Below are 13,831 nucleotides of genomic sequence, written 5' to 3'. Positions count from 1 at the left end.
AGAACATAATTAGGCCAATTGAAAGACAAATTACCTTCGGACAATGTAATTTGAAAATTCCTTATGTTCTGCTGCTGCCATCCAAGTAGAAGCAATCTGAGATAAAGCTTGAACTTCACTGCGAACAAATGGCTGGAAAATATTAGTATGACTATTAGTATGCAATTTATCTTAAAAGACTTATTACGAACATATATTAAAAGCATTAATATTAGCTCATGAAGCTGACTTTCAACTTGAACAGCAATACAAATTAATGTGAATATGATAAAAATTAATATTTTCAGGCAATTTACCTTTAATCCTGGGTTAGCAATCAGTCTGGTAGGATCTTTTAAGTAAGCCATGTAATTCAAAACAGTCTGAAGAGTTTCTTCTTCCATTAAATGCTTATAAGGTGACCAGAAGCATGAAGCCGAAAGAAAAAGAGCGGTTGTATCTGAAATTCAACAAAAGAATGAAGATCAAACTTTCTCGTATTAATGCAACACTCAACAGAATTAGCAAAACAACGTAAGCAACATTAAAGTACAACATGATTTTGATGATAAAAAGTTAAAATTTTTAATACAGCTGTATATTATCATCTTAATGCTTCAAAAAATAGGCTTTCATGGTAGCAATCACAGCATTAGATGATTTTACCACTTACATCTTGAACATTTTAAGATTACAAATTCAGACTTGGGGATTGTTTCATTTGCTAACTGACAATTATGAAGGAAGGAAAAAGAAATAAGGGACAGAAACTCTTGCTATTTTAATGTAGCAGGGAGAGAAAACGAAAAATTCAATTTTGTATCTCATTTGTATCAGTAAAAATGCCAATCTTGTATCAGAAAGATCAGTTTTGTATCAAGTAAACCCACGGGTTTGAAATATAATCTTTACTGTTGTATAAGCTCACTACACAATTTGAAGCAAAAACAAAACATTTAAAATACAGAAAACTTTCAAAACCAAATTTGGTAGCTGCATTTAAAAAAGTACGAAAAAAAAAAAACTTTCGTAAGAGCATAATATCTTTATTTAGTTGTTTTGCAGTTTTTATTAAATATATATAACATTTTTATTTAGAGCATCACACGACAGAGACAACTGCAAAAAATGCTTGTAATGTATACAGGGGTCTGTCCAGGATTTTTCACAGGGTCCGTTTTTTGTGAAAAATAAAATAATTTTGTGAAAAATCAAATAATTAAAAAAAAAATTTTTTTCTTGTAAAAACGGAAGTTTATACTCTTGAGATGGCGGAAACTGCATTATTGACACTTAGTTGAGTGTTTTCTCTCTTTTCTGTTGATAATATCATTCTTGAGTGTTTTTCTAGTATTTGGGGAGAGGGGGGAGGCATCGCTCCATGGGAGATGGGCACCCCTCAAGTATCAATATTTATCTACTATTCTACATCATGTTAAATTATACTAGAAATGTTTTTTGTATAGTATTTAAAATAACTGTAAGAAAAAAAATTAGGCAGGGGTTCAGCATTTAACTTTTTAACCCAAGACACTGTTTAAGAGCACAGAGTTTCGTTCAAGCCTTTCCGTGATTTTCACAAAAATAAAATTTTTTTATTTGTTTACCTCTTAACTAAGCGTACTAAACATCGAAAATTCGAAAAATCAGATTTCCACAGCGGATGCAAAGAGATTGCAATCCTCAGAGTGAAGGAATCAAAAGTATAAAAACGGCTTGTAAAATAAATATTTTTGATATAATTACTTTTGAATTGCATTTTAGAGTCCTATGATAAACATATTAATATCTGGACACAGTTGAAGCAAAAATAAATAAATAAAATAAACCATCGATTCAGCATTTTAATTATTGACTCATAAAAGAAAATGAAATTCCCCTTTAAAAACTTGAAATAAGTTTTGTTACAAAAATAAAGAGACTTTTCATTTATTTGCATCCTAATAAAGCGAAGTTAGCTTGAAAAAAAGAATAAAATATGATTCTCATATCGGATGTAAAAAGATTGCATTTTTCAAAATGTAGGCATCTATAGAAAAAAATAACGGTAAATAAAAGTTTATTTAAAGTTAATTATCCCTTTTAGTATCGAAAAACCAAACCCATATAGCTTTCTCCCAAAATAACAGTTTAACATCGCACCACCAGACACTAAGTGGCGATAAGTTTGAATATTGTAACCCTATCTGAAGCAATCACATCCGCCCCACCCATACTATCCTTTGCAGTTCTAAATTCATTTCGCTGTATATTATTGATGATTAAATCATGAGTGGGGAGAAAAGTGCTTACTGCGCCTACTAGAATGTTGACGCTTTTCCAAAGAAGTTTACAACAACATTGCTGCATAAAACAAGCAAAATTATAAACCAAACTGACTTTCAGCTGTTAATTTCTTTCAAAGAAACCAACAGGCATTATATTTATTTCGTGGTAGTAATTATTTATGACTTGCAAAAGCATCACAAGAGTGCCGATTTTTTTTTTTTTGCAAAATTAGCTGATTTTGTATAAGTTGATTCTTCTAATTTAACTTTAAATATGCTGTATTATTTTAATTTGAGATTTGCTCCGTTTTTGTTTACCAGAATTTTGTGAAGGGTCCGTTTTGGTTGATCGGATTTTTGTGAAAGGTCCGTTTTGGTTGATCGGATTTTTGTGAAGGGTCCGTTAACGGACCCAAATTTGCTCTGGCCAGACCCCTGGTATATATTCTGATATTAAACGTTAAAGCGTGGTACCTGCAAATTGAGTTTTTCAGGTAAGAAATATGTTTCATATTCCCCATTTACAATAATAAAATGTTGGCATTTGATTTTTTTTTGTGCTTTAGGTTTTGGCAATCAATAGATTTCAATGATAAAAAATGAAGGCAACTATTTATTTCCTTGTAGTGTATGTTTTTGGATAATAAAATCCCATTTTTGGCGCAAAAATCATGAATTTAGCCTTTTTCTATCAGTTTACATCTGACTGTAAAAACTAACGTAATTGGAGCTTATTTTCCACCCCTGATGCAGAAGAAAAATGAATATGGATTTTTATTTATTTATTTACTTTTACTAACAATTTCTCGATTCTTTTTTTATCTTCAGTTCAATTTGGACCTTTCAGTTTTTTCCCCAACTAGCAGAAATAGTACTTTCTTTACATTAAATAACTAGACTTCTATTTCAAGAGCACAGAAGTAACATTGCATTGACAATTCAATAAATGTTAGCAAATATAAGAAATTTAATCTTGGGTTAAAAATATAATATTTACCTAATGATGATAATTGTTTCATATGTCTGCATGAAGTTGTTGGGGGGACCAAATCTATTCGATGGTACACAAAATTTGTGTTATCAGAATAAATGTAATTTTTCAAAATCTTTTTTCTTTTCGCAGGTTCAATTGAAACAACACATACAATATAAGGTGCTCCTTCAATCTGAAAACAAACATATATCCTAATAAATTAATCAAACAAAATCTTTTTAAACATATAGCAGCAAAGTAAATGCTATTCATTCCATAATATATTTGTAACTCCTGCTTAAAAAAATAGTTGAAAGTTTATGAAAGAAATATGCATTGAACCAAGAAAGTAAAAACTCAATGTCTCAAAAGGAATTCACAGAGCACATTGGTAAAACATATAGATATACTAAATTAAGAGAGGGGGAAAAAAAACACACACACACACTCACACATTTTCTGAAAATATGGCCTGGTTAGGATATTTTTATTCAAAGTTTTGATTATTAAAATCTCTATTTAATTACTGAAGATGGAAAATATTTCAATTATATTAACACTCCTGTTCAACCACGGATTGCATGGAATTTTCAAACGTCCAGATAAGACGAATCTATCTGAATGAGGGGGAAAAATAAAAATTTGATGCCGGTATTCCGCTCATTTGAATGAGACTATGCTTCTGCAAAAGTTGGCATCGCTAAAAAATAATAGATTCTTCTATTTCTGGCTGTAAAACGAATGTTTGTCTTTCCATACAATCCGTGGTCAGACAGTAATAATAGCAATAAAAACAGTAATTGATGATCATAAAATCTTTAATTTGATTTGAAAACTTAAAAAATTACTTAAAATTTTGTAAGCAAAAATAAAAGATTACCTTCATCCAGTGATAAACAGCAGTTTTCAGAGTCTTTACATTTTGCTTACTACCTTTGGATGGTTTTAATTGCAAGGCTCTTTCCCCACTTGGTTCCCTATAGATGATGAAATATATGAGTAACATGTCTGTCAAAATGGAACATTAACCACTTAACTGTTTTGTTTACTAGTTTATATTTTGCACAAAAAAGGCCTGTTTTCAACAAATAATTTAGAATTTGAATCAATTACATGAGTCTGATGTTTCAAGTATTGCATTCATTAATTTATGTTCATTTTTAATTATAGTTATTACTTAACACAATCACATTTATCTAATCTTGAAACTAGTTTACAGTAGTTTTCTGGTCAATACCTTACTGAAAAACTAATAGCTCGTATTCTAAAACAATAGATAACCAGAGACAAATCAATGAAGGGTGTAGAAAAATTGTAGTTTGCGCAGCATTCGGTTAAATTCCGAAAATCCCCTTTTGTGACACCTGGACAGTGTTCCAGGCAAAACAGTTATGTAATTAAGAGGCAAGTTTTTACAAATTAATTTCTTAACTTGCAGCAGGAAAAAAAAAAGTGTTTCACATAAAAAGATGAAAGAAACGATGCCCAATACTAAAAATACGGTCTCATATACACAAAGGCTTTTCTCAGGGTTCATACACTTGTGGTTAAAAAAAAATCCCCGACTTTTTCAGGTTATTTTTTAGAAAATTCCAGGCTACTTGCTTCATTCAAAAATAAGTTTAAGTAACTTTATTTTCAAAATAATCAAAATTGTTCAAAGCAGCAATGCACAAGGGGCCATTCATTAATTATGTAAGGGTTTCGAGGGGAAGGGAGGGGGGGTTAAACAATCTCTACATAAGCTTAATTTAGGGATGGGGGGTCAAAAACAGTCTCACGTAATAGTTTCAAAGTCGATATTTTATACTGGACATTGTATGGTCTAGTGGTTTTGTAAGGACTATATTTCATTTGCATTTGGAAGGTAAAAAACGTACTTTTGTTGGGAACTATTGAGAGGCAAAAATGGCATCTGTGGAAGTTGGAAGTTTTTTTTGGGTTGCCTTTTTTTAATTGCCAGCATCATTATGCCTCAAAACTTTTACAATTTTTTTCAGGAAACATCGATAAAAACGAAGATTAGAACTCATGGTACAAAATTCCCCAAGAAAAAATTGGAAAAAAAAAAGAGGGGGGAGGGGGAATTGGAAATTTCCCTGACATTTTCTTAGACTAGAGGTTCCCAAACTTTTTAGGCCACGGAACCCTGAATAATTTAAATTTATTCAAAGGAATCCCATTTTTGTTTGTGACTGAAAGACAAAATGTTAACAATCTACGAGTCAAATAATAAAGATGAAAAATGATCATCTTTCGATCACTTTCTTCTGCATAGATGAAACATTTGATTACGCGAGAATTTTCGTATTTTGACAGATTAACATGTTATAAGGTGCAGGGTTCATACCCTTTAGGCAGAAAAAAATTCAAGCACTTTTCAAGGTAAAAAATTTTGTTTTCAAGGCAATATCATAAATTTGTACTAAAAATATTGTATGCAGATTTCATTTACTACAAACACATGGAAATAAGGCAATAATACAAAAAGTATAGGAAAACAAAAATGCTTTTTCCACAACGAGAGACGCTTTGATGAAAGATCTACTGCGTTGAAAGTTTTTCTGAAAATGTTTGAAAAGTTTGGTCATAAAGAGAAGCAGATACCAAGAGGTTTAATTTTGAGGTTTTTCAAAGCTTGCAGCAGTCAGAGGTTTGTATATTTTCTATAATCAGCAAATTAAAAAAAACCTTTCATAACTGCTTTTAACTTTTATGGGAAGACTAAAATACCCAAGTTCAATGGCATTGCCAGAGAGGAGTTTTTGAAGTCCCCCCCCCCAGGTTTCAACATTTATTTCCAATATCTATACAGTGGTTTATTACAATATAAGGGCGTTTAGGACAAAAACACTACCCAGAAAGTTATTTCAGTTTGCACTATTAAGTTATAAAAATATTAGGTTTGAAAATCATTTATAAGTATGCAAATCAATTATTCGTATGTATTTATTAGCTGTTCAGCCAATAAGGCATTTCAACTGTCCTCGAGTAAATTTAAAAATTAGGAAGTAAGAAAAGTTTATGAAGTCCACAGTCCAGTCTCTACTCCTCAAAATATACAAAAGCAGCTTAAGCAGTGATAAATACTTTGAATGCAAACTTGAGCCTATCAGCTTTCATTGATTAACTTGCAATAGAGAATAAATATGCAAGTTCAGATTTATAGAGCCATATTTCGAAATTGAAAAGATTCACAAGAAGTTGACATATATTATGACAAAAGTAGCTTTATTTTGGGAAAAAAATGGGTTATTGTTGAAATTAGAATTTTAATTTGGAAAGGCAATAATATTCAGGTTCATTACCTGAAAGTTTCAAAGAGCAAAATGGGGCGAGGGGGGGGGGGAATAATTTTTAAAACTAAGACCCCTATTACTTGAATATACATATGTACAACAATAACTTTTGCTATGCATACAATTCATAAAACAGTTTATTAAGTCAAAATATTCTGCATAGAAATACCATGCCCAGTGCCTGTTGATAACCAGCAACAGGCACTGGGCCTAGCTAGGCTGGTACTGGTCAATTTATTATATCCAAATGAAGATGAATGACCCTCCTTAAGCTATCTACCCCTTTGCTGATTAAAGCCTCTTTCAGTAAGCTCCAAGTACTCACAATCTTAATAAAGTAGTAATTTTGAACATTTGAGGAAAAGGGGAAAATTGGAGATATAGGGAGGTAAAAGCATAAAAACGAACACTACTGGATTTCAAGTGAATAATCATAACACAACCACCCCTGTTATGCACCTTATTTATTTTAGCAGACATAAAAAAAATGATGTACTTATAAATAAAATTATATAACTCAACTTTATATTTAAGATACAAACTTTAAGTTAATTTGTTAGGTGCTCAACTGCTGAAATTTAAATTTTTTCTTAAAAAATCTGTTATGACCAAAATTTAGGTAAAGATAATGATTCAAAATTGCAAAAATAAATAAGCAAATAATTAAACAAGACCAAGGTAATAAATTCTTTAACTCTTTAGTTATTAAAATAAAAAATAAAACAAGCTAATCTGATGTAGCAGTGTCAAAATAACTACTAATTGCCAAAAATATAAAAATATTTACAAAATGCAAAAGGATTGAGATCTCAAACAAGGGAAGCAAATTTTCGCGAATTAAGTTTAATGTTGTCATGTTTCCCATAAAATAAACTTATATTTTACCGAAATTAAACATAAAATATGCTAATCTATGGTAGCAAATATGAAAATAACATCCGATTAGTGAATATATTTAAATATTTGCAAGATGCAAAAAGATTGAAATTTCAAACACGAGAAGCAATTTTTCGCAAAGTCTGAGTTCGTTCGACGTGGCATGTTTCCCATGAAATAAATTTATTTGTTTTTTATTAAAATTAAACAAAAAATATACAAATCTAAGGTAGCATATGCGAAATTAACATTTGATTAGCCAAAATATTTAAATATTTGCAGGATGCAAAAAGATTGAAATTTCAAACACAAGAGCAATTTTCCGCGAAACCCGAGTAAGTTCAATGTTGTCATGGTTTCCAAATTAATTTCTTTGTTGATTAATGAAATCAAACAAAAATAAACTAATCTAAGGTACCATATGTCAAAATATCTTTCGGTTGTAAAAAACATCAAAATGTTTACAAGATGCAAAAGGATTGAAATCCCAAACACGGAAGCAATTTTTCGCGATGTTGCATACTGAACACATGTTCAGAAAATTGCATTGGTGAAATACTTTTTTAAAACTTCTAAGCACAATTCGTATATTTTTGAGAGAATTTAAGCACTAAGAAACTTTTTCAAGGTTTTCAAGCACTTGAAAATGAACTTTTTTTTTCAAGCACTTTTCAAGGTTTTTCAAGGGCGTACGAACCCTGAGGTGCTCTTTGCCAACCTTAACCACTTTTGGAAACTATCTATCCGTCTGTTTGTGTTTCGCATGTATTTCTTGAGGGCTATCTAGCTCAAAGAGTAAAATATGGAATAGAAAGAAACTTAGTTTGCATGAGTATCTCCATGGGAGCTGGTTATGATTAGTTTTGACACTAATCTCTTCAGAGGTTGACACAATCGAACGTTTGCCACTTTTATCGTGACTGCTATCCGTCAAACAATAATACAAGGATTTGCATAAAAATTGGTAAAATTAACGTGAAAGATGCAAATAAATTTTTAACACCAATCATTTCAAAGGGTTGACACGACAGAACGATTTTCTCCTGAAGCGTTACTACTTCTATCTTGGAGAATAATACAAGAATTCAAACAAAAACTGGTATACAAGGGGACTTTTACTTAAAAATTTGTGGATTCGTTTTGGTTTTGGCGCCTGTTATATGGGTAGGTTTGCCAGTTTTTAAGGGGCCCTAAAGGCAGCTTTTTTTAAAAACCTGACCAGTGGGACACCAGTCCACTATCTCCATAGGTATTGATTTGGGTTGGAACTTTGGAAGACTTCGACCACAACTGATTTAACGTGCACAAGTCAAACTAGCGCATATGGTGGACTTTCAACCGTTGTCAGTATCGAACCTGTGACCCATTAGCCATGCACGCAGTGTTTTACTGAGCTCGGACCGTTTCCCCAGTATACTATTTAACTATGTACCGAAAGCAACTATTTAAAGATTATGAGGCAGTATGAATAAAAATAAAACCTTCAATTTCAAATAAGACCTATTTATGGAATCATCATTTTCCCATTAAATCGTTACAATAGTTTTATTACTCTCCCTGCAGCAAATTACATTGATAAAACAAAGGAAAATAATTCATTGTAAAACTGATAATAGCTGTAAAGTTTTTGCTTTACGTCGGAATGTTGAGTACTTACAGCAGGAGCAGAATTCAATAACTTTTTTTTTCTGTGTATGCATAACTTGTTTTGCATTGATAAGTTGTTACGAGCAGAAGAAATTTTGAGATACAGCTTTTTTACCCAATAATAATATTCATTTTCAACATCAAACTAAAATTTCTGAGTGAAACTGAATCTGAAAATTGGTTTCCAGCAGATGAACATTGAGGTGCAATCATGATTCATACTTGGGCATGGACAGTGTCATAGGTTCCTCAAATGAACAGAAATGGCTTTTAATATATCACAAAATAGTAGTTGCGCAGCATTTTCTTCATAGAAATTGTTTCTGGCATTTTCAGTTGTTCTTTTTAGACAGGGAACACAAAAATTCAGCTTTCTTTTTAATGCTGTTATTTTGTCTCTCACTACAAATGTGGTTAGTTTCCCTTGGAGGCAGGGTTGGCAAAACCCGGGTTTTTTAAAAAAAGCCCATGGACCCGGGGTTTTTTTTTAAAATAAAACCCAACTAAAGCTGGGTTTTTTAAAGAAACGTGTTTTTATTTTTTGTCTTTTTTTAGGGAAAATGTCGGTACTTGTAGCGTAAGTATATGGACAAAGCACAAAATTTGTTTGGGGTAAAAAAAACTGGAAAATTTAGTGTTTTCTGAAGAACAGTATATAAGACGAAAAGACGACAACCAAGAATGGTGAAGTTTCAGACTTTTAGTTTCCATGATTATCAACAGTGGCAAAGTTACTTCTCGAGTGATAAAATCTATTGTTCATTTGTTCGTTTTTAATTATTACATTTTTCTTCTTTTTGGAATTTTACTTTATTGTATTTCATTTTGTTATACAAAACTACTGTAGAACTTCAAGTAGTTTAAATCCCTTTTTACTGAATTCCAGCTTAATCAAGACATTTCTTAGAATTTTATGTTGCTTGTTTTTCTATTTCTATATACAAGGTAAGAAATATTCAACTTTTGCGTAAGATAATGAAAATACTGTACATCCTATTCTGTTTTCTGTCCGACTGTTTGTAAAAAACCTGTTAATTTCTAAAAAATATAACTAGTTTACTCAAGACTTGTGACGTGTTGGTTTGCAGAAAATAATTGAAGGGCCATGGGGAAGAATGATCATAGTCCACAATGCTCAAATTTCCCTCATTATGTTTGTGAGCTTGAAATCTCGAATCATTTCCAAGTTAGCCTCATTCTTCCCTGTTAAAACTCACTCAGTATGATGATTCTTGCCTGAATAATATTTCTCTTGAATACTGTAATAATCTACGTGTTCCCATAGGTTAACCAGAGTTTTTTTTTAGAAAAATGGACTTTGATCATTCTTCCCAGTAGCCCTTCAATTCAAATGAAAGCCTTCTAGCTAGAGTAGTTTCCTCTGTACAATCTACAAATATTGAGAAAATCAGACGTGACAGGACTTAGTCAAGATAATTTGAGTTATTTATTGACCAGTTAAAGAAAAAAGTTAAACATATTTATTTAAAATCTTTGAAGTTTTTTTTTAAAATTCCGTTAAGAGTTAAGAAATACTATTAAAGTTCAAAATTCATTTTTTATGTCCACTATCTATGGTGAAGAACAAATAAAAAATAAGTTTATATTGTGAAAGTATTTGAATACATTTTTTTAAACTTACTTCTCAGAAAATTTTAAAAAACCCAAAAGTGGGCTAAATAATGTTTTTTTTTTTCAAAAAACCCATTGGGTCCAATCCGGCCAACCCTGCTTGTAGGGAAAATCGTCACTTCGTTCAGTTCACAAAAAGTCGACAAAATATTTATAAGCTGTCGTTCCTCTTGTAAAACATTGAAAACAGCTAAAAATATTGATGCTTTTTGCTCCAGTTGAAAAAGCCTCATTTCATCTGGAAGTTCATACAACCTTTTAAAAACTTTTGTTTTCAATAGCCAGCGTATTTCATATGGAAAAGTAATGATTTGTACTGCCTACCCATGTCTTCACAAATCTTGCTAAATAGTTTTGACTGAGGAGAAAATGAGATTTGACAAAACAAACTCTGAAGCTTCATCAAGAACATTTCTGAAATCAGGTAGCATTTACTTAATTATGCTGGCATGGCGATCAGGGGTCTGGCCAGAGGAAATTTGGGTCCGTTAACGGACCCCTTCACGAAAATCCAATCAACCAAAACAGACCTTTCACAAAATCCTGACCAACGAAAATAGACCCTTCACAAAATTCTGATAAACAAAAACGGATCTTTCACAAATTGTTTATTGGAGGAGCAAATCTCAAATCAAAATAACAGAGCATATTTCCAAAAATAATGTTTGGAACCTTTATTAAAGTTTCATTAGAGGTATCAACTTATACAAAATCTGCTAATTTTGCAAAAGAAAAGAAAATTGGCACTCTTGTGATGCTCCTGCAAGCGATAAATAACTACTAAGGCCAAATAAATATAATGCTTGTTGTTGGTTTCTTTGAAAGAAATTAACAGCTGAAAGTCAGTTTGGTTTATAATTTTGCTTGTTTGTTTTATGCAGAGCGGTGTTGCTGTAAACTTCTCTGTAAAAGCATCAACCTTCAGTCAGTGTCAACCTTCAGTCAGTCGTAAGCACTTTTCTCTCCTCTTATGATTTAATAAACAATAATACACAGCAAAATGAACTTAGTATTGCAAAGGATAGTAGGGATGCGGACTGGGGGGAAATGTGATCGCTTCAGATAAAGTTACCAACTTTAAACTTATCGCCACTTAGCATCTGGCGAGGAGCGATGTTTAATTGTTATTTTGGGAGAAAGTTCTATGGGTTTGATTTTTCGATGCGAAAAAGGATAATTAATTTAAAAAAAACTCTTTTATTTATTGTTTTTTTCTTTAGGTGTCTACATTTAAAAAGTGCAATCTTTTTGCATTCGATATGATAATCATATTTTATTCTTTTTTCAAGCTAACTTTGCTTTATTAGGATGCAAATAAATGAAAAGTCTCTTTATTTTTGTAACAACGCCTATTTTAAGTTTTTAAAGCGGAATTCCATATTCTTTTATGAGTCGAAAACTTAAATGTTGAACTGATGGTTCAATTTTTTTTTAAATTAATTTTTTTTTTGATTCAACTGTGTCCAGACATTAATGATATGTTTATCATAGGACACTAAAATGCAATTCTAAAATAATTTTTTCTTAAATATTTATTTTACAAGCCTTTTTTATATTTTGAGGCTTGCAATCTCTTTGCATCCGCTATGGGAATCTGATTTTTTCGAATTTTCGATGTTTAGTACGCTTTCTTAAGAGGTAAACAAATAAAATATTTTTTTTATTTTTGTAAAAACCAGAGTTTTTGAGTTTTAAAACGAAATTCTGTGCTCTTTAACACTGTCTTGGTTTAAAAAGTTAAATGCTGAACCCCTGCCTGAATTTCTTTCTTATAATTATTTTAAATACTATAAATATAACATTTATAAAATAATTTAACATTATGTAGAATGGTAAATAAATATTGATACTTGAGGGGTGCCCACCTCCCAGAGAGCGATGCCGCCCTCCTGTACCCCAATACTTGAAAAACACTCAAGAATGATATTCTCAACAGAAAGGATTGAAAACACTCAACTTTAAGTGTCAATGATGCAGTTTGCGCTATTGCAAAACTCAAATATTGTTTTTACAAAAAAAAAATTTTTTTGGTGCAAAATTTGATTTTTCACAAAAAAAAACGGACCCTGTGAAAAATCCTGAACAGACCCCTGGCGATGCAAATCACTGTGACGACTACTACTTCAATCTGGATCATCATTTTAGACCCTTGATTTGATTATTTCATTTTTCTTGAAACTAGTGGAAAATAAATTTATGCAACGACTAGTTCGAGTTGGAACCCTTCCTCTACTTCGGTAGAACCCAAGGATTCCGCGGAACACACTTTGGGAAACGCTGTCCTAGACAATTCCAGGTTTTACCATAGCCTTTGAACGCTGATTCTTGTCCTGATTATTTCACATAAAATATTTAAGCATTATTTTTTTATTTAATTTTGTATCTAATATAAGTTAAAACCTGAACCATTAAAATAATTCTTCCATATTCTACAAAACACGTTTTCAGTAATAGGTTTAATAATAAATGCTGCAATATTTCAAAAAGCTATATTTTCGAAATGGCAACATACTAAGACTTCTTTCCTTTTCAGACACTACTAAACATCCATACAAAGCAACAAGTAAAGTTTTGACTACTCACATTTCTTCTACACTCTTTCAACATGCTTTTCTCAGGCATTTTTTAACTTAACCTTTAAATCTATTTAATTAATAATAAGAAGAAAATAAATTATGACTGAACCAAATGTCAACGCTTATTGTTTGAGTTGGATATAAAATCTTTTGACTAATGCAACATAATTTTCCTGAGAAGCTTTTAATTAGTTATTGGAACAATTTCTACAAATTGAGATGAAAATGATATAAAGCAAATTACTTCAGCATATCCTTGAAAACACTCTGGAAACCAGGTTTGTCCTCCAAATGCCAAGCATAGGTATGAACAGGATGCCAACTTGCATATGTAGGATGACTAAATGATGGATGAGTTAATGCAATGCCTAATAAAACAGAGAAAAAACATTAATTTAAGCTAAATGTTTTTAAAATACATACATTGTCCGTTTTTCAGCAGTTGGCACTTGGCCACGCCCCCAACACGTGGTAGCGGACAATTCTGTATCTGTTTTAGGGTGAGGCTCCAGACCAACACTGAGAAAGGTTGCTAGTTGGCCATCCTTATTGTGCTGGAAGAAGACGAATGTTCTATAATTT

General features: G+C 31.5%; 1 protein-coding gene across 1 annotated transcript in view; it reads right to left on the bottom strand.

The window, feature by feature from the left end:
* Positions 1-13,617, bottom strand: part of LOC129232228 (VWFA and cache domain-containing protein 1-like) — a gene marked incomplete at its 5' end in the record, with an annotated part of 30,406 nt that extends 16,789 nt beyond the window's left edge. Inside the window, 4 exons of the mRNA XM_054866443.1 lie at positions 35-132; positions 297-439; positions 3,244-3,431; positions 13,494-13,617. Of these exons, the coding sequence (XP_054722418.1) occupies positions 35-132; positions 297-439; positions 3,244-3,431; positions 13,494-13,617 (553 nt within the window). The remainder of the gene's footprint in view (positions 1-34; positions 133-296; positions 440-3,243; positions 3,432-13,493) is intronic.
* Between the last annotated feature and the right edge of the window lie 214 nt (positions 13,618-13,831).

The sequence above is a fragment of the Uloborus diversus genome, unplaced genomic scaffold, assembly GCF_026930045.1.
Source record: "Uloborus diversus isolate 005 unplaced genomic scaffold, Udiv.v.3.1 scaffold_1101, whole genome shotgun sequence".
NCBI classification, from domain to species: domain Eukaryota; kingdom Metazoa; phylum Arthropoda; class Arachnida; order Araneae; family Uloboridae; genus Uloborus; species Uloborus diversus.
The sequence above is the reverse complement of the archived record's forward strand: the minus strand, read 5'-3'. Positions and strand labels throughout refer to the sequence as shown.